General features: G+C 47.5%; 1 protein-coding gene across 3 annotated transcripts in view; it reads right to left on the reverse strand.

The window, feature by feature from the left end:
- Positions 1-378: 378 nt before the first annotated feature.
- GEFmeso (Guanine nucleotide exchange factor in mesoderm) overlaps positions 379-21,331 on the reverse strand; it is a 57,659-nt gene continuing 36,706 nt past the window's right edge. For 2 of the 3 annotated variants that reach the window (NM_176223.4, NM_137499.3), the window contains exons 2-8: positions 5,784-7,428; positions 5,529-5,723; positions 4,768-4,933; positions 4,550-4,703; positions 4,335-4,480; positions 4,063-4,276; positions 379-2,670 (exon numbers count right to left, since the gene is read on the reverse strand). In NM_176223.4, coding sequence (NP_788403.2) covers positions 593-2,670; positions 4,063-4,276; positions 4,335-4,480; positions 4,550-4,703; positions 4,768-4,933; positions 5,529-5,723; positions 5,784-7,428 — 4,598 coding nt within the window. In that variant the 3' untranslated portion in view covers positions 379-592. Of the gene's footprint in view, positions 2,671-2,983; positions 3,245-4,062; positions 4,277-4,334; positions 4,481-4,549; positions 4,704-4,767; positions 4,934-5,528; positions 5,724-5,783; positions 7,429-21,331 lie in introns of all 3 variants that reach the window. The other variant, NM_001274146.2, reaches the window with a different exon arrangement.

A 21,331-nucleotide genomic window follows, 5' to 3' on the forward strand; every position in this document is an offset into this window, starting at 1 on the left:
TTAAACTTATTTTTGAAAAATTTTTAGTGCTTACCTTTTGGCAGTAAATATTCTTCCTCAATGTTTATTTATAGTTGCATACTTTTGGTCAGTTTTTATCGTTTATTAAAAACAAAGCTTTTCAACCATTTTTCAAAAGGTGAAAAGCTGTTTTTTGTTGTAAACAAAATGGTACATCAAAGTAAAATACATTTGACAGCCTCTAGGTAACATGTCAAATAATATCATATATGTTAACATGTAGACTTTAGATAACAGCGCTGTAAAAGTACGCTACAAGAAATGTTACTTTTCAAACTCCTTTAAAACGTTTTTAATACGCTGTTGCTTATTATCCTTGCGATCCCAAAACAAAATTGAAAGTTACACAGCGTTAAAATTTTCAAATTGATTACGAACTTTATTAAATGACTCTGCGGTTATGCAACTAAGCTCTAAATATAAAACAGTCGACTAATACTATCTAAGATTAGCATTGCATACAAAGTGTGTATCAGACACTTATAACTATGTACATGTAGAAATAATAAAGGAATTTCATTTATGGCAATGGGTCGTGTACAACGGCTCGTCTGTGCATCACTAGGATCCTCTACTTGTTGAAGTTCTCAATCTGCTGAAGCACCCAGCTGCGGGAGGCCGACTGGCAGACGATGACGCCCGATCGCTGCTGGATTAGCTGATCCTTGGAAGGCTTCGGCGCAATCTGTGGTGGCTGATGGGGACGCGGCCCCAGCGGAGGCGGTGGTGGTGGCGGACTGCTGGGACGGCGTAGATGGACATCGTAGTCCCCGGAACGCTTCTCGTTGTCATCGCTGTAAATGGCCGAGTCGCGAAAATCATTCTCCAAGCTATCCTCCACCTGCTGCTCATACTCGAAGGTGGCGCCCACGCCGGATCGCTTGCGCTGCTGCTCGCACATGCTGTCACTGGAGGAGGAGGTCAGCGAGAAGACCGAGTCACGTTCCGAGTGGTTCAGGACCCCCAGTCCAAATAGAGCCTTGGGATCAGCGTAATCCACATGGGCCATTCTCTCACCCACCGCCTCGCTGCCCTGGCGATGAAGCACACTCTGACGGCACATCTCGCTCACATCGGACACCCGGCGCTCCGGCGGTCGGTTGGAGCGTCCGAAGGCCATGCTCAGATTGTCTATGGACTTCAGAGCCCGTGGCAGCAGAGAACTCTCCGATCCTGAAACTGAATTCTTCGGCAAGGGACGTGATTCGTGCTCTTGCGCCGCCTCCATCAAAAGATTGATCACTGTGCTCTGGCTGTCTCGTTTCAGCGTGGACCCCGATCCATTTGAGGATGTCGAAGTGGTGGAGGAACTGCAGCTATCCCTCTGCACCACCTCCTCGCCCACTCGCTGCAGAACTCCTTCGGGCGAGTAGACTAGGGTCACGTAATCCGATTCCGGTCGTGAGGCTGCGGGAGCAGTCTTTGATCGCTTCTTCAGTATCTGCGAGGACTTGGCTCGGCCCAACACCGGTGAGAATTTGTAGGGCACATGGACATTGCGCAGCAGAGTCTCGTAAATGGGCTCCTCGCTGACTGAATCCACCTCTTCGACTGGTTTCTTCTCCTGCTCCTCCAGTTCCAAGGGTGGTGGAGATCTCGATGGTGGACGCGGAGGCGGCAGAATGGGACCACGACTTATATCGGGACTCACGGGACTCACTGGACTTTCGCGCCTCTTCTGTTGCTTGTTGTAGATCCTCTCAAATTCCTTGCTATTCTTTAGCAAATCAAGGACAATCTGTGCATCTCGCTTTGACTTCTCTGCTGGGGACAGTAGTTCCGTCTCGTGATCTGGGCTGTAATACTGATCCTGCGTGGACTCATCCAGAGTGGCGGCTTCTTGGGCCAGTTCGATTTCCCCATCTGGACGCAGCTCCTCGGTGGATTCGGTTATCTTGAGTACAGTCGAACTGCTGCTATCGAATTCGCTGAGATCCATGTAGAACCTGGAGCAGCTCTTGGTGGTGCTACTTCGTTGCTTCTTCAAATTGGCTATCTTTTTGGGCATCGTCTTGTGGTTGTATTGCTTAACTTCAAAGAATCCCTTTCCCTTGGTCTTGCGCTCGCTAAGATCGGGCTTGCTGCCCCTCAGAGAGGCTGCGCTATCCTCGTCCTGTTCCCGTTCTCTCTCAGCCTCCTCGTCCAAACTAAAGCCTCCGATCCGGGGAACCGACTTGCTGCGCTCCTTGAGTGCCTTGTAGCTGAAGACAGGAGATTGTGACTTGGCACTGCGACTGCGCTGATCCCGCAGAATGCAGGAACACGGTTCAATCCGCTCGTCCTGTTTCGCATCCTGGTCGCACTTACAAGGCTCCTTCACCGGCGTCTTCGTCTCCTCCTTCACTGCAGCATCTCTTTTGCGATATCTCATAGCAGCAGCAAGTTTCTGTAGAGCAGTATCGTCTAGGCTGTTATTTCTGGCCAGTGGCTTCGAGGGCTTCGCCTGGCTAATCGATTCCTCCTCCTGTTCCAAGGACTCATTGAAACTGTCAAAGGAACTGGAGTTGGCCACCGTCTTCCGCTTGAACTTTGAATTCCGCTGGCGTATCTCACTCCTCCGGCAGGCGTTCCTTCGCTCCAGGTAAGTTGGAGTCGAGTTACTTCCCGAGTGAAGGCTCCACTTCCATGTGCTGCGATCTGGCGTGCGATCTGCGTTTAAGGACAATCCATTAGTGAAGATCTGATTCAGTGGTTCACAGGCAATGATAAGCGATGGGGTGAGTGGTGGGGGATTGTGAGCGAAAAACAAACACCAGTGAGAATGCATTCTAAGATATCAGTCAGCTGTAGATCATGCGGTCTTTGGGATTGATTGATTAGTTAGTGCTGGTTAGTAGTTAGTGGCGTTCTCAGTACGATTATGTGTTTGGTGTTAGGATGCATGCAAACAAAACACAGACCCCGTTCGTGTTAGAAGGCCAATTAAAGCTAGCAATCCAAGTACGGTTCTCGCAATACTTACTAGGCTTTTTGGACACCAGAGTTACTTTTAGCGAACACTACGATTACGATTAGCATGTTTAACAACTAGATGTACGGGGGCTTACAGTTGTCTATTTAGCCCTTCTTTTCTGTCTGATCGGATTTTATTGTTTTTTTTTTTTTGGTGGGTTATCAGTCTCTGGGTGTGGGGATTTAGCCTTAGAACGCCTTAAGCACTAGTCAAAGTTTTTTCGTTTCTTTGTTTTGGGGTGTTTAGTTTTAGAATGCATCACTGGTAGTACTACAACGGTAAACATATAGCATTTCGTAGAGTAAAGTTAGATCAATTTGAATTAGTACAAGAGTAGGACACCAACTAAGCGCGGTAGTTTGTGGGCCAAAACCTCCTAACGATCCAGGAAAGTGGGCGCCCGAGGTCCGCAATTAAAATGCGCCTACATCGCTCCCAAGTAATAAATCAGTCCGCCGCCGAGGCGTCGACAGATCTGGCACGATTTTGGCGAAAGGCTAGCGACTCGCTAGCGACTCGCTTGCCACTTGGTTATGTCACTTGGTCGCAGCTGGAGCGTGCGAATCATAAGTGCACCGCGCGAAAGTCCTCCATGTGGTCGGTCGATTAAGGAGAGCCTCGACAAACGATGCAGTGAGAGAAAATGTTTCTTATTTCAACTATTAACTAGTTGTGCTTGAAGAACACTTCATTCTTGTTCAAATAATTTGAGCTTCTACTTTCAAACTACGTCCAATTAGTTATTCAGATATTAGTTTAGGTTAGTGGAAAGATTTCTTATAAACGACTCGATTTCGCTGCACTTTTCTCAGCGTGGCTCTCCTTCTTCCAGGCCGACAGGCATTACCCAACTATAACAAGTACCCGCATGTGCATAACTGTTAGGCACTTCATCATCTCGTGCAGTCCCCAATCCAAATCGTTAAGTGTTTTGGCCACATGACAAAAAACACAACACAAACGGTGGGAAGAGGGGGTAAAACGAAAAGTAAAACAAAGTAAAAACAAAAAACTAAAACAGCAAGAGCCCTAGAGCCAAGCCGCGGCTAAGCCGTGCTATCCAAGTTAGCCAAGTGGGAAGCACTCACCTTCCTCGTTGCCCAGCTGATAGACCAGCTCCTTGGCGCGCATCGGAATGTCTAACTTCTCCAGCATGACACCTTTGATGTGCTGCGTCCAGATGCGCTTCTGGTCACGATTCCGAGCCGTCAGTTTGATTTGATGGCGCGGCTCGTCGAAGGGGATGACATAGAAGCTGGTCGGTTCACCGGGCAAGTGTTCGCTCAGCATCAGATTGTTTTGCTGAAAGATTGTTGCATTACGAAAATGACTCATGGATCGGAGAAGCATTCAAACTTACCGAAATGTAAGTCTTGAACTGAAGGCGTCCGTCCTCCTTTTGCTTGGTGATGATCAGCATGGTGGCGAATAGCAGTACCAGGCGCTGTTTATTGTGCTGCTCCATCAGCAGGCCCTCTTGGCGCAACTCTCCCAGAACAGTGAGCTCTATAGTTGGTAAGGGTAAAGGGTTTAGTTTGGTGGCCAGGAAGATGCTTAAGTGGCTCCCACACTTACCTGGCCCCAGCCAGCCGTCCAGAATGCCGGACAGCTCCTTGACGCGACTCTGCTGCTCCTGCTTTCGCTTCACCTGGTCAATGTTGTGCGCCACCTGGCGCATGATCACATGGGCCTCGACCACCTCCTTCACATCGCAGTGCTTGCGCAGGCTCTGTTTGGATGGAAAAGAATATGGTTAAGGACTGTCACTTGGATCACCCACTCTTCCCACTTACGTCCAGCAGCAGATGGTACTTGAGGATGCGCTGCACCGGTTTCAGGAGGTAGGATCCCAGGGGCAGGCGATGTTGGAGTAGCTTCTGCGTGGAGGCAAGCAGAGAGTACGTGTGCGTGGCCTGCAGCAACTTGGTCAGCAACGATATGGCTTCCGGGTAGCTTGTGCTGTGGGGAATCGGGATTTATGACATGTGCTTTAGGTCTTCATCATGGTCGGCATTAAATCTGAATTTCAAATAAGTCGCTGGGAGCAGTGTGGTCAGTTTTTGGGCAGTGGGAGGCACGATGATGAATGCGGCGTGTCATTGGAGGCGACAAATCAAACCGCTGCCATCGCATCCCGCTCTCCAAATTGGCATCGCAACCAGGTAAACGTTCGCGTTTAAATGGAACATGGCGTGCTTGGATTGCCAAGAGACGCCATCGCCATCGCCATCGACATCACCATCGCTGGCGTTTTGCGGCGTTTTGTTTCGTGTCATGCTGCTAGCTAACTCCTAGCCTATCGAGATCGTTTTGGCCGTCGTTACCGTTCTTGGCAAACGGCTATGGTCACAAAAACAGTATCGAAGATGGAGCGAACACGCCAAGCCAGAGCGAAGATCTCACCCAGAATACTCAACTAGGTCAGGAGTAGGCCACTATCACTATTCACTTCAATAAATATTAGGTAAGTTTCCAGGATTTCATTTATAGGGACTCCTTAAACTGCTCCCAGGGATTTGTTGAGATATACCGATATACTCTACCATCCACTCACCAGTAGGTTGTGTACACATCAAAGCCATCGCGCAGGTCAATGAAGCACCTGGCGATCCTCCCGGGATCCCTTCCCGTGTTGATAAGTCGCTGCAGAAGCATTGAGTTGAATTCATAAATCTCTTCAATGTTGGCGAAGAGTATTTGCAATTCGTCTACGCGCAGGCACGCACGCTCCTTCCAGTCCTGCAGGTATCTAAAAAAAAAATTAAATGTAAGGTACTTGAACGAAAAGTGAAGCTAGTGGTGTACTTACCCCTTGATGACCTGACCCAAATCCTCGACGAAGCTTCGCTCCGAGTCTACGATCTCTAGGCAGGTTTTCTCGAGGACACTCATCGCCGGCGGATGGTGTTGATCGCCCAGCTCGTTCTCACTCTCCGCCAGACTTTCTACGCTAGCCAAGTAGGAAGTGGCCATCAGTTTTCCATTGAGCAGTTGGTCCGAACCGGAACTGGAACTGGAGGAGGTGGAGCAAATGGAGGAGGAGGACAGTGGGCGGTTATTCAGCCTAGCCAGCTCACTTAGGCGAGCTGCAAACTTGGGCTTGATATCGGTGAGCCTGTCCAGACTTTCCGCCGACAACTTGTTGGCCTCCTCCAGCTCGGCCAGCTGTTCGGCAGTGGGCAGCTTAATAGGCACTCCACCGCCCAAAGTGCTGGCCTTGGCGCCCAAACTCTTGGTGCGGGCATAGGTCAACAGCGGTGAACTGCATATTGTGGAGGCACAGGCGGCGGAGGAGCTCCTAACCAGTGGCTTGTTAACCAGTGTTTTGTTAACCGCTTCTATTAGCTCCGCCCTGGGATCCAAATCTCCTGGATCCGCCAGAGTCAATCTTTCCATATGCTGCGCAACCAGATCGAAGTTAATGGTGTCCACTATATCCACGGGACTCAGTGGCTCACTGCACACAAACTCCTTGGCTTTGGTTGCACTGGGAGTGGGCGTGGCCGGAGTTCCGGGCGTGGCAGGCTTGGCATGCAACAGTTGCGCACTGGTGGCCGCCAGCTGCTCCATTTCGATCAGCTTGATGCTCTGCTGTGAATCGTACCGTGGTAGGGTTAGTTTTCGCCCCTGAAACGGATGCCCATCGAAATGGAAGGGAGTGCCTGGTACCGATTTGTTCGTTGGCGTCCGATCCTCGTCCTGCGGCTTGGATTTCTCGAAAGCGGCGAAGGCCACCGAGTTCAAATACTCGTTGCTGGAATCGAAGGTCGACACCAGTTCGCTGCCAGACTGGGTGGACAACTTGCCGGTGATCTTGGACAGCGGTATGTGCGAGAGCTTCAGCTTGGGTGCGGAACCAGCGGCTGGTGGTGTTCCGCTATGACCGGTCTTTATATACCTGCCCTGGGTGGGACTCCTCTGGGATTGCTGCTGATGCTGTTTCAGTGCCTCCGCGGACACCGCCTCCACTGGTTGAATATCCGAGTGCGTGATGATTCTATGAACATTGGGCGAAAGGATGCGGATGTTGCTGCCCCGTCGACTGCTCCCACTCGAGGCTATGCTGCTGCTGCTGCCGTGAATCTGCGACTCCTGGCTTCTGCGCTGCACCAACCTGCTCAACTGAGCGCCATCCGGTTCGTCCCGCAGGCCCGCAACCACCAGTGGAGCGGGCGGCTCCTGGTGGCCCAAATGAGTGCTGGAGCTGGCTAGCGTGTAGCTAGCAGACTGGTCATCGCTGGTGGGGACACTCGAACAGCTGCCAGTCGATGAGCCAGTGCTGCTGCTGCTGCTGCAGTTACTGTTGCTCCTCTTGGGCGTCGAGTCGCCGCTGCTGGATGCCTTCGATTCGTGAGATGTCGCAGTGGGAGCAGCTGCCACGCCCCCCGCGGCAAAGCTGTTTGTCAATGTGTCGTAGATGCCCAGCAGCGAGGGTGCCAATTCGGTGGAGCTGCCTGCAATTCGAAAATAAGGTAATGGGAACTTTAGTGCACATTCTTAAAAAACTGTACACTTAAATCTAGAAATAAACAAACAAAAATCCGTTTCCTTAGAAGGTACTATAATTTATACGAGAACAAGTTTCCAATGAATTTAGAACGCAATTTTTATATGAAAGCAAGCAAACAGCGTGATGACTAATTTGGATGATAAGTCTCGTCGAGTTCTTAACCTCGTAAGCACGTGGCTAGTGGGCGGTGTCTAATGCCCCCACCCCAGCCATTCTGGAGACCCAACCCAACAATCGATCCCCGGCGACCGAGGTGCTGCAATGTTGATGGGCCTGCGCGGCACACATGCTCGTAATCCCCCGATATTTGCCATAATTTTGTTGCATAAAATGATTTATGCCGGGGCAAACAGCGGACGGTGCGGCATTGGGGATAGCTGATGTATTGAGTTGTTTAGCCCCAGGATGCATGGCCAACGAGACCCAGTCAGAACGTGGCCATCAGTCAGAGTGTGTGCATTCTGGCTCCGTCCGAAACGAAGTTGGAGCTAAAGCTTCGCCTCGGAGCTGGACCTGGAACTGTAGCTGGAGTTACTTGGCCTGGTCTGCTGCATAAATAAGTAGGTTGCTGCTGTTCGCCTGCCTGGCGGCCTGACATGTGAATTGATATGCCAACGCAACATGGCTAAAACCGCAAGGCAACTAGCAAGCGGCAACAGGCAACAAGCAACATGAGGCAACATGAGGCAGGCGGCAGGCAGCAACTGCTGCAACATGGCAGAACAACGACCCGAGTCAACGGCAATTGGCATGAACATTCCGTGGCTCGCTCATCATTTCTCACAAACGGTTCAATTAATCAAATGCGCTCACAACTGCGGATTTAATAACATTATCGACAGGGGGAACTTGATCCATAAATTACAGATCGCGTCAGTCAACAGTCAATGGTGCATGCAGGCACTTTTAATGATGGCCTGCAAATTGCAGTTCAAGCCGGTATCGCATTCTATATGTGGCTTCTAAAAATATAAATATAAAAAATACCAGGCATCTGCAACTCCATACGCGCGAGTGTGAATGCCTCGCTTCGTCTTCGTCTTGGCCAAACTTCATTAAGGCCACTGTTTATGTGATTATCTCTTAGCACATTTGGCTAACAACCCAACAGCGCAACAGCCTAACATCCTAACAGCCCATACATCTCACTTCCCGGCGTAGAGAGGCTGAGCAAATCAGGCAATTAACTTTTTAAGACAAAACTGCGCGGCCCACGTTGCGGCTACCGGTTTTCAGCTATTTAGATTTTTCCTGGCACTAGCATCATCCTCAAGCACATGCACATCCACATCCAGATGCAGCATATCCCCAGTAGCCGACGGGGCACTTTTCTCCTAATTGCGAATGGTGTCAATGTGGCCTGGGTTCTCTTGGTTTTTTCCCCTTTTCTTCGGTTTTTTTTTGCCTGGTTGGGCAACATTTTGCCAAGCCACGAACAACAATTAGTTGGCATGAGTAGTGCCACGCCCACTGTCAGACCGCCGCTGTGCCGCCTGTCTTTTCGGGCAGACTGACGACAAGTCGTAAACATGATTTGTACATTTAATTTTCCATCATTCTATTTGATTATTTTGCGTGGGCCGCAAACGCAGACATTGCAGATATTCGCATTCGCCCATCCAGCATCGAATAGATAGTTTTGCTAACTCGGATGCCAGATACTAACTCGCCGTCATCCTGCAGGCTGACCCAGTTTTCAACGCGAAGCGTTTTGCTTAATTGCTAAAACGTGGGCCGCGACGACAGGTTCTCCAATGGGTTTTAATGCACAGCACAAAATAAAAGACATATTGCTAAAAATATGTACTGCTGCTTATTAATCTAATTCTTATTCATATTGGATGTGTAACACAATGTTTTCCTGCTTAACAAGGAAGCCCCTCATTTCTCTTGAATACGTTATCTAATCTAACCTTACCTTGAATGTAAATCTAAAGTTTAAACAAAAGATCTCGCATTATGTAAATATTTTTTTCTGTGCAATTGTAGTGTCTAATCATTGCCACTTGCCGGCAAGCATTTAATTAAAAACCAACAGCTGTGGTCGTTCCAAACTATTTATGGCATAATTCCGTCGAGACCTGGGTAAAATGTTGGCCATGCCAGGCTAATCTGAAATCTGAAATCTGGAATCCAGGCGGCGATCTCCGCAACCGGAGTGGCCAACAAATTCAGCCTGTCAACCGGGCGAAACAATGCAAAGTAAGCTCTCTGTCATTTTGCAATTTGCAATTGGAGTAGCCCACCTCATGGCTGCACAAAAAGCAAAAAGGGTGTCAGGGCCAGTATGGAAAAAGGAGAAGGAGCTGGACGCGGAGGTGGAGGTGGAGGTGGTGGTGTTTGTGGACACTCCATCCGCCGTGTGGTTTCATTTTCAAAATCCAAATCCCTTTAATGCCCCGGCGACAAAGTGTCTTATGTCCACAGACATAGCCGTAATTTTCTGCAGCGGCTTCAGGTGTCCGCTTCGCACCTGGGGCAAGCAGCAAAAGCCGGCAATTTATGGCCGGCCTGACACAATTTCATAAGGCCCCAAAAGGCTCCATCTCCGAGTCGGAGTCGAACTGGAAGTACGGGCTAAAGATTACGCGATTGTGGCTAAAAATAGCAGGCCATATAGCAGCTAAAGGTCAACCGGCCCGAAGATGCAGCTGCTATCTTCTGACTGATTTACAAGCCAAGTGCAAGTCGCTCATAAGTTGGCCCCACTCGACTTGCCACTTGCGACATTGAATTATGCGCGACGAGCGAAAGTGCTGTCATCGCCAACGGAATCTGTATCTGTATCTGTTGCTGTAGCTGTAGCTGTAGCTGTATCTGAATCCGAAACCGAATCCGAATCCAAATCGAAATCGACAGCGTTCAAACGTTGCACCTCCGGATGGAATGAGACGCAACGGTTTGGTATGCGATGACATTTTATTTATGCACGGCGTGGCCAGCTGTTGAGAGCATTAAATTAATGCGCTTAGTGGCCATCATCGATGTCCCAGCTCCGCGTCTGGCAATTGATATTTTAATCGCCATTTCATTTTGTCTGCGGCAACTTGGCTTGGCGCCATGCTAAGTCCGGTGTTTAGGGAGCTGCTACACAGCCAGAAAATTTGAAACATTCCTTTGCCAGTTAGAAATTGATGTAAAGGAAAGATTACAAGATTGACATTATGCAACACACCTTAAATCTTGTTTATCAAACATTTTTGCAGACCAAATAGTTAAGTATATATAGATATATTTCTCAAGCATTTCTCAATATTAAAATTAAATTCGAAATCAAATTCAACCCTTTTTTCTGTGTGCAGATTATCAACTATCATTACGAACTTGGGCCCATACGTGTCGACTGTTCGCTCGCTTTGTGGGCACGCATTTTGCAACTCCCAATTAAAATGTTATTCAATGCGTCGCCGAACGCGACTTATAAACACATAAACGCATTTCGCCTGATAAGACGACGACCTGAAAGCCACAACTTTAATGGCGCTTAACTCAAACGATATTGCCGTAAACAGAAGCCAAAACAGAAACTGAAACAGCGGCTGGAAACTGAACTGAAATGGGTAAAACGGAAGTGGAATCCGTCTGGCAAATGGTCACAAGAGTTGGCAAATATTCAAGGCACATGTGTCGGGGAAGAACTGCAGGCAATAAAACACAGCTGAGCAACAATGTTTCAACAAAGATGGGGGAAATTCCGATCGATAGGGAAACATTTTGCTCGGTTGAGAAACTAAGAACTGTGTGCCTTCAAGAACTATAATAAAAATATATGGGCCTTTAAAATCAAGTTGTAAAATAGAAAACATACATTTCATAGAAACGTACTGAAGATAAAAGTATATAATTTACACGCAAACATTAAATATATTTTTAGAATGTAATAAAAAGATTGGTTATTAATATATAATGGAATGGAATCACTAGTTTTAAAGATGTCGAAAGGCGTTTTAAGCCCATTAAAGCTTAGTTTTCAAAATCTGATTGCACTTAAGATCTGGCTAAAGTGGCTTTGCTTGGCCATAAAAACTAAGATCCATTCTTCAACCAAGCCAATTGCTGCTAATGTTCGTTAAGCGTCATTGATAGTTTCCCGAGGATTAACGATCGTTTCCGCTTTCCTCCAGCTAAAACTTAAAGAGCCTCCACAAATAGGCTGGAAATTCTTTTGAAATTGAGCGAATCTCACAGACGCATAAGCATAAAAATTCCTGCAGATGCGCCTCCCTCACGGAGGGCAATGGATTTGGTTGTTATTTTTAGCCCGTGCTGGATATCCATGGATCGGAGCCACTTAAACGACGTCTGTGCGCTGCTCATCCAGGCCAACGCAATGGCAAATAACACGGCAACTTTTGCTTTTAGCACAGGCCCCATACCACCAACTCCCCTCCCCGATTTGGCGCAACTCCTCAGAGCGCCCGCGTTTCCAGCGAAAAGTGAAATCCTTTTAAAGCGGCAGCAAACAAAAATCTAGGAAAATGTCGCCGCCAAAAAGTTATAAATCTTGTTCATATTTGCACGTGAAGCTAAAGTCGCGCAGCCACAGCTAAAGCCAAAGCCAAAGCCAGACTTTCAGGCCAGGTTGGGAAGCCATAAATGTCACAAGAGGCGGCCAAGAGCGGCCTGGCATATTAGTTTTCCACGGAGCGAGTGGCAAAACGTGCTAAATTCCATGGGGCAGACGTCCATTAAAGAGCCGCGGCCTGGCCGAAACATGCCACAGCTGAAAAGTGCTAAAATCTCATAAAACATTGCCTGACTGCTGATTCTAAATTAACTTTGGCTTCCCCGCAGGCACAGTGATTCGAGATCGAGGTAAAAACGTGTTCCAAATAGAACGTAGTTCCACTTTCTAGCTAAGATTAAATGGGACATACGTATAACAGAGTCTTACTATTACATTACAAATTATTGCATGACATTTTTGTATTTCATGAGTATATTTTAAGATTTTAAAAGTTTTCTGTTTATTACCCATTTATTCATATGCATTAATATAAAATCTTTCTATGTAAAGCTGCAGCCCATAAACGCACTGTGCCTGCCTCTCTCTTTTTTCTCATCCTGGCAGGCGACACTTCAGCTGAGGAGTGGAGTGGAGCGCCGTGGAGTACAGTGTGGAATGGAGTGGAGCAGCCGGAGCTGTTGCACTTTGCACTTCAGCCCAAGGAGGCGGGTCTGAGGTGCAGCCCGACGTGTTTTTGAGGAACTTCCCTTCGGCGGAAGGCATCTCGTGCATTTTCAATGGCCTCCCTTGACTTTGACATGACGAGCTGCGTGACTGTGGCGTTTTGAGGATCTCCTGGCCGTAAAACACTGTCCATGATGAATGGCAACTGAGCGAAAAATGCATAAATGTGTGAACAAAAATTTGCCCACTAAATATAGCCGCATCGACTGCAAAAACTAATCTCGCGAAAAAGTGCAGGGCATTCACCTAAAGCTTATGCCGTTGGCGGTGCCAAATATGGTGGCTCTTTGGATCTGCATACATGGTCATGACCAGTTCAAGGGCTGGGTGAAATTGCCATGCAAATAGAGATATCAGCCGGGTGGAAAAAAGGCATTGGGATTGGCGCCATTATGTAAGGCCATCGCATTTAATTAGCCACTGAAGCTGCAAATATGGAAAGCGGTTTTTGGTCAGGGCCAACAAACACTAATCTCTGCGGACGGGCAACATTTTCGTGCGGTTTCAGCACGCTGTGGTTTTCGCTTTCGAAATCAATTTTCAATTTTCCCATATCGCACACGCATCGCAGAGCCGAAAGCCAATGAGCTAAAAGTGGCCAGGAAATGTCAGTCAGGGCTTAGGCTTTTTGCCGCTGCTCTGCTGATTGATTAATGTGGAGCACGATTGCATAAGGGATTGCAGTCGCGCTCGCAGTCGCAGTCGCCGAAAATCTCGCATCTACGTGGGCGACACATTGGTAACCCAGTCAAGCCATCAGTCAGTCAATCACTCACTCACTTACCCACTTGGAGGTGGAGTGGTAGGTGGATTGTTGGATTGGTGGATCGCTGGGAGGAGTGGGAGTTGTCGCGCAGATAGAGACCCCCGTCTGTCTGGTTTGAAGGCCAAGATATACCTCACCGATATAGTTGAGTGCGGACCCACTCGAGGGTAGTGTTGACTCTAGATAGGAGCTGGACAGCCCGACGTCCAGACAGTTGGTATTGACTTCTCGGTAATGGCTTACCGCTAATGAGCTTCATAAACAAGCTGCGCTGCGTATCGCTTGGATAAATTTGCATTCGGGCTCTGGGGGTTAAGATATCTCTCTTAACATGGTTAACAAGTTCTGCTGGTCTGCGCTTTATGACAAGTCAATCTTAAACGGTTTAAGTCCAAGACAGCGTCTGGGTTCATCGAACGTCGTTGTCAAGTTCCAAGTAATATTGAATGGCATGAACTCTAACCAGTCTATTTACTGTAGAGCAAACCATTTATAAATAAACTATTATCATGAAAAACACAAAAATCACTCAAGACTACTACTAGACAACTAGACAACTACTATTAAGTGACATGATGTGAAAATTATGTGATTCCTTCTTGCCAGGAATTCCACTTTGGAATGCGATAGAAGTCAGTTACTTTGAAGGGAATCTGCCAGATCACAGGCCGATCAAGAGAAAATTGCACTCCCAGCCGTCCCCGAGGATTGCCAATAGATGCCCCTATTTAGCAAGGCCGCATCCGCGGAATGCGATGCTATCCCCCATTTGGAGCTGCTGCTCCACTATGCTCCATCGTGGCTGTGCCAGATCGCCGCCCAAGGCAGTGGACCACATGCCGCAGCTAGATCCAATGTCAATGCTTTTGAAAGGCATCAATTAATGGTCAATGCTCTTCGCTGCGCGTGGCTGCCAAGATTTTCCAGCGAAAATCTGCGCTGCCGCAGGCCATAAGATTGAGGAGCAGGGTGCGAGGAGTAGGCCAGCTTTGAGGCCATCGACTGTCATCCAGTTCGGGCCAAGATTGGCACAACGACCACCGGCGTGGCAGCTGTTTTGTGGCAGCCATAATTGGCATGTGGAAAACTGGCGGATTGGCCATAAAAAGCAGGTCAGGCCACTGCTAAGACAATCAAATAATGGCCACTTCTTTAATTGATCACCAGTCAGTCTCGTGCTCGGTTTGGTGGCATTATAAAATTTCACTACCCTTCTATTGGCCAGCCATGCCCCGCTTTCAGATGCCAGAATCCAGTGCCAGTACCTAGTACCAAAACCGATCCGCGGCGCAAACATATGTTAATGAACCAACCCAGACGACGATGGCGTGATGGAAGACAGGAAAAGGCGAGCAACAATTTAGCGCTTTAATTTGATGGCCATGAGGAGCAGGCTGCACTGCTCCTTGCTGCAACAGGCCCGGTCCTGGTGCAAATTCTATCAACAGCTACGTTAGATGGCCGACACTAGATGTGGCCGAGTCTGCGCTGGGCAGGCAATTTATTTTAATTACTGCCTGGCCAGGCTGAGAATGTTCAAATAGCTAAATGCCTGAATGCCAGAATGCCTCAATGGCTCGGATGGCGATGGCTATCCGAAAAAGCGCTAAAACCCTAACAAGAGAAATCAATTTTCGCCGGGCCCTGTTGCCACATGTTGCAGCAACAACAGTTGCTCGTTGTGGCGATGTCCCAGATCGTTGAACTCTGGGCCGGGCCCTCGGGGTCTTAATTTGAATTGACTTCCGTCAACAAAGAGGCTGCCCCCGGGGGCAGGCTGTACGGCCCGACTCGAGATTCTAATTGCAACATGCTGCAAAGTAAGTGCGGACACTTGCAATTAATAAGAATTGCTGCCGCTGCACAAGGAACCCATAAAAGTGCCTGCTCTTGGCCTTCGTCTTTGTCTGCTTCTTTTACTGGGAAATAAACTTTACACCGAAAAATATGGAACGTGTCCTGCTTAAGTAACCACTTTCAGCGGTTTGGCAATAAAGCGAATTTTTATTGCTATTTGCAGGAGGAAATCTAAATTTCGTTTTCAAGATTTTCTACTGAGTGGTCCTAAGTCTTACGATTTTTAACGAGCCTATAAATTTGATCTTAAAATTAAAATTTCAATATTTATTTCAAAAGTTATTATTTCTATTATAGATGAATCTTTGAAAGATTCAAGGTTCATCATATGAGATTATGAAAACACATATTTGCCACCCTTGGAGTGGCTATAGTTTTTTATCAGTGCACCTGTGTCCATAGCTGGAGCCGTGGATCTTCCTTCGTGGTCTCGAGTCCGCTTTTATAGCCAAAGGGCTCGAGTTGGTTCAAGGAATGCGGCGTAACGCCAGCAACATTTCACGCTTAATTATAGACGCCAAGCGCTAGGAATTTTTCATAAGACCATCGACCAGGTGGGAGGGGATGTGGGGCAGGCATTTCCTATTGCCATCATCTAATGCCTGGCCAGGGAAGAGCCTGCCACGTTTATTTATGTGTGGGCCGTTGTTTTGTAATTTAATAAGCAATGCAAAAAGGGGCGCGACTAGAAAGTGCAGCACCATCCCACCGATCCGCTGATACCCTTCGTGTTCTGGCCAGGATTGGCATATGCTTTGTGGCGGAATTCATATGGCCAGGTATGCCTGCTGGGCGAGCACAGAGTTGTGCCTATAACGTTCGGCTTTCGTATCGCCTGCCAGCCTGGCTAATAGTCCACCCACCCACACATTCTGGCCAAGAAAGAGACGGGCACACGCCGTTGACGCCTCTGACGACGTTCGGCGCCATGGAGCAAACTGCTGACTCAGATGGCTCCACCGCTCCAAGGTACGGCTCTACCATAGCTTCGTTCTGCCAGGCGAAGGAATGCCGCCGCAATGTTGCATATGCAATTAATAATTGGTTGCACATGCGCAGCAGTGTGCAACATTCTGCTGCCCGCAGCATGATGCGGCAACACGATGGCTAAAAATATCTGGCGGACCTTTGACACTGACCATGTCGCTGGAAATTGTGACTAATTAGTGGCTCCACGGAGTGTCCACCTCCGCAAAACGGGGCCAGTCTCTCAATGGGAGTCCGGCATTGCCACACATTCGAGCGAATTAAGGCACGCAACACATTCATCAAGATCAATTGAGAAGTGCACTCAGAGAAAATAACTTGATTTCCGCACGCTAGCTGAGCGAATCTAATATAATTTCATACAATAAATCACATAAGCATACAAAATCAATTCCATTAAAATGTACATACATACATAATATATAAATTAGATAGCGTTTATATTTTCTTACTGTGCAACACAGATTTATATCATAGGCTATTTCAAATGTGTAAGATTTCGCCAGAATGAAGTTCTCTGGACTTAATTGATCCATAAAACAGAGACAACTCTATTGTTTTGTGGGTCAAGTTTAGTGTCAAAGCCTTGGCCATCGTTTCCCCCTTTCCTTTTTTTTTTTTTTTGGCATTCCCTTTCTGTTATCCCCTGTGTCTGGATCCCTAATTAAATGCCTGGGCATAATATTAATTTATGGTAATTTAATACTTTATTGTCAGAGGAGTGCAGCAGACGCAATAGAAGATTTATGCTGCCTCTGCAGCTGAAACAAATTGCTGGCAATTTCAAAGGCTTCGAGAGGGGCTACAATCTGGAGAAGATCTTTTCAATAATTTGCGCCAATTAGAAGCATATTCAGAGTGGCATTCAAGTGAGTTTGGAGCGCTCTATTCCATTATTATGATGAGGTTGGCCTCCGTCCGTGGGCTTGTGCAACGCCAGAGATCCAGAATCAACTTCAGAAACATTTGGCCCAATGGACTGGCAATCGACTGCAGCTATAAATAGTTCTCCCACTTTTTTTTTTCTGTTTCCCCGGTTGGGGCAACATGATGTTGAAATTTTGATTGCGACATTCCTGCGCTCATTCCTCGAACAAATTGTGCTGAAGGAGTGGAGATGGGGATCGAGATTTGGTGTTGGGATCTCTAGAACTTGCTGCATTTGATTTACGGCAAATGCCCGTGTTGACATGCCGCAAAGCTTTTCGCTTAATGACGGCATTTTCCTCGCATTTTCGTAGCATTTTTCTAGCCCTCTCCCCATGTGGCGTGTGGCAAGCTGATGACCTGGAAAAGCCATGGAAAACTAAACAGAATAGAACGCAGTCGCCTAATTAAATTCTTTTCGTGTGTCCCAGACACGCCATCTTTATCGTCGAATGCGACTTTTTGGTGACTTGACTCTAACCCCGTTTTGGGTTATGCTAATTCGGTCGTGCCGGGATGTAACCACCTATTGCCTGGTTGTTTTTTTTTTCTTTTTTGGCCCACTCTAATGGCAATGGCAACGTGTGGCACCTGCAGCCGGCGGGCGGATCGTGATCGGCGGTGGGCGTGGCTGATAGCTAATGGGCGCGCAATAACAACAACTAATGACTAAATTTCACATAGCTGGCAACCTTTTAGGAAGCAAATGTTAATTAAATTTAATCACGTTTCGCCGCGACAACATGGCCAGTTCAAAAGGTTAAGTGAGTGCGCCAAAAGTAAGTAACCGCATTCGGCTGCAGGCGACACACCCCGCAACCAAAAGCCACAAAATCCAACCAGAAAAACAAAACAAAGTAAAAAGCGGCGAAAATCCAGGCGTATCAACAACGCATCAGCAACATTAGTTGCAGGTTGCATTTCGTCGCTTGTGGCATAAACGCCAATTATGTGCAACATATGCATGGTCTGTGGAGAGCAAAGCGTGGCATGTTTGCCAATTTTTCATTTCCTGCAATGGCCAAAACAAAACTCGAACCTGCTGCTGCTGCTGCTACTCCTGCTGCTTCACTCCCTCCGCCCACAAAATCGCAGTGGCTGTTGCTGCTGCTGTTGTTGCAAGTTGCTGCTGCAAGTTGCCAGCAGATGCGAGCACAGCGATAAGGCGCCAAATGTGCAACAGCCATGAACCAGGTAGCCAGGCGGATAAAGAAACACAATTCAGCCTTGGCAACGGGCGCAGCCTTAGAATGACGTTGCAGCTACGTTGCAGCAATACAACTGCAACACCGCCGCTCTGCAACAGCAATTGTCATTTTTCACGAACGAACGCGGCATGCAAATTGCCGTAAATTGAATTTGTCTGATTACGTTTGCGCCGCAGTCCGGTAATCGATTGTCTTGGGACTTGCAACTTGCGGCGACTCCTCCTAGCATCAATATTTACTCTTTCGCAGGATTCGATCGCCGGTTAAAAGGAAAAAATGAAAAATTGTGCCAGCCAGGCGGCAGATAAATGATTGCATTTGAATTGCATTTCGATGATTGCGAAATTGCCGAGTTGCAGATGCAACGCACCAGAAATTATGTGCTGCATGTGGCAAACGGAGATGCGAGCGCCTAATGGAGATTACAGGGTGCGAGATGCCAATGAAGAAAAAGGGTAAGACACAGAGAGAATAATATTTGTAGATAGTATAAGATCAATACAGTCACTTTAATTTGTTAGAACTTCTTTTACATTTAAAAACTTATTTTGAAAGCACATTAGTGCTAATTTGCATAGGTTTTTTCTTTAATCTGATAGAGAATCTTAATTGTCGAATGCCGCTCCAGAAATCACAGCGTTCCATGTGGTTCAGGTTGCCAAAATCGAATCCGGCGGATGTTTATCATGCCACAGTCACAACAAACAGCATATCGATTACCCCCACAGGCAGTCTGGCTTTCGTTCACACGCTGCTCGAAGTCTGTGAAGTCTGGTTGGGGAGTGATGCATGTTCGACAGGATGAGTCATTTCCATATTGGCCGTAAATTCCAACAGTCTCGGGATCTCGAGGGGGGACAGTAGGAAGCTGTCAAAAGGCGAGTATGAAGCCAGGTTCAGCGATCGGCGATGCAAACAAAGAGCAGCTGCGACTGCTGTTCTGATTCTCGTAGTGCGCGAAGTCAGCGAACAGCAATGCGGCGAACAGGAAACATGTGCCTGCCACGCCCTCGGGCGCAGGGAAACCTTTTTTATTTTCGAAGGTGGTTGATGGAGTTGATGGAGGGGGGATGGGGGTGGAGTCTGGCACCCCCCTATCGATCGAGCTTTTCCTTTCACGAAATGCGTTCGCCGCACCAAAGCCATTAACATAAAAATAAGTTTCGCTTTTGCCGGCCATATCGCGGCTACCAAATCGAAACCAAGGCGAAATGAAGTTGTAAGCATGGATCCGCCGACTTTTTCGCTTTTTTTTTGGCGTTACGTGAGTGCCGAAGAAAAACGATCGAAACGCAATAAATTTCACAAACGCGCGCAACAATTAGAAACCAAGCGGCAATCGCAGCAACAGCGACAACGGCAACTGCAACACAAGCGTTGCAACTGCAACATGGGGCAGACTGCGCATGCGCATGAGCGTCGATAATTTCTTGCTATCGACGCGCCATGATCACGTAAATTATGTCCAAAACTGAAAATAAAATCAGGCAACAGACGAAAAAAAAATGCCATGCGACGGTTTATTTCGTATTGGAATCCCAAGCGATATGCATTTTGGGCATTCAAGCGCTGCCTATAAAATTGTTTTTTTTTTCTCTCTTTTTTTTGTAGTTGGAGGGGGGAGGAGTAGGTAGGCTTTGTATATTTTGTTGTTGCCTTTACCGCTTGATTAATTTTTGGTGCGTTTGGCAACAGCGAAAAACTTTTAAAGCGTCATTTTCTCGATGCCACTTTATGTGAGTGTGTGTGTGCGATTTGATTAGTAAAATCAATTTTCGTCGCTCAGCGATTTCTAATTAATTGCTATTGGCCTATGGGGAATTGGTTTCTCTGGCTTAAGGATACGTACGTAAAGATATACAAGCCATTATGCATTTTTCAATTAAGTTTTCGATAAGCTATCCCACAGATTCTCTGTAAATAAATGAAATACCTATTTTCGACCATCTTATGTTGAGGTGTATACGGAATTCCACAGCTGAACTGCAGTTAAATTAATTCATATTCGCTTAATATAACCAAGTGGTTAGCAGTTAAGCCACGATTGCAGCTGCTATTTTTAGGCTTCCTTTGCGACTTGGCTCTTTCGAGCCTTGTCACTCCGTTCGCCAGTGATTCATGCATTTTTACTTGGCCAACGCCCGCCTAATTAAGATAAATACACAGATGGGGATCTCTGCTGGGCCCATAGAGATGCTGCTGGTGTTGCCGATGTTGCTGCTGTCATGTCATTGTCGCTGCTGCCGGGGAACGTGTGGAAATGCAGCCGCCGCTTTTCAGTTAACACGGTTCTGCGACGGGTTGGGCCCAAACCGTAGCAACGGTTGTTAACATCGCAGCTCCTTTCTAGCCGCAGGTTGCAGGTACTCGTACAACAAATGCCATGGCAATAGCAACACCAACAGCAGCAGCAACAACACCAGATGCAGCAACAAATTGCAGACGACACGAGGCAAGAAGGCAAACGGGAGAATGGAGCGAACGCCTCCTCCTCTGCATAAACAACACTAGCGCCACCTACGTGCTCCGTTCCGTTTCCATCCCCACAGATATCCCCACAAAAGGAGCATGGGTGTCCACAGATGGTATCGCCCTTGCCCCTGGCCCATTCCTGCCTCCGCATCTTGGCCAATTCCTGCCTACGGGGCTTAAGGCCCAACTCGGCTGTCGCTAGTGTTGCAACGTGCTGGTGTTGCCGCAGTTGCCGCTGCCGTCGCTGCAACGGAAGTCAGTAAACTTTCAGGGTTATTATTATGCCTGACTGGTGGGCTTAAAAAACAAAACCTGCGGCCCCACACTTCAGCTGTCATTGCCGATCGTAGCGGGCATGGAATTTCAATTGCCAAAATAAAGCTGTTCTTTTGGATCTACAGCTGCTTTTAGCTAATTCTCGACGAGGAAACAAAGAAAC

The sequence above is a fragment of the Drosophila melanogaster genome, chromosome 2R (genome assembly GCF_000001215.4).
Source record: "Drosophila melanogaster chromosome 2R".
Lineage (NCBI taxonomy): Eukaryota > Metazoa > Arthropoda > Insecta > Diptera > Drosophilidae > Drosophila > Drosophila melanogaster.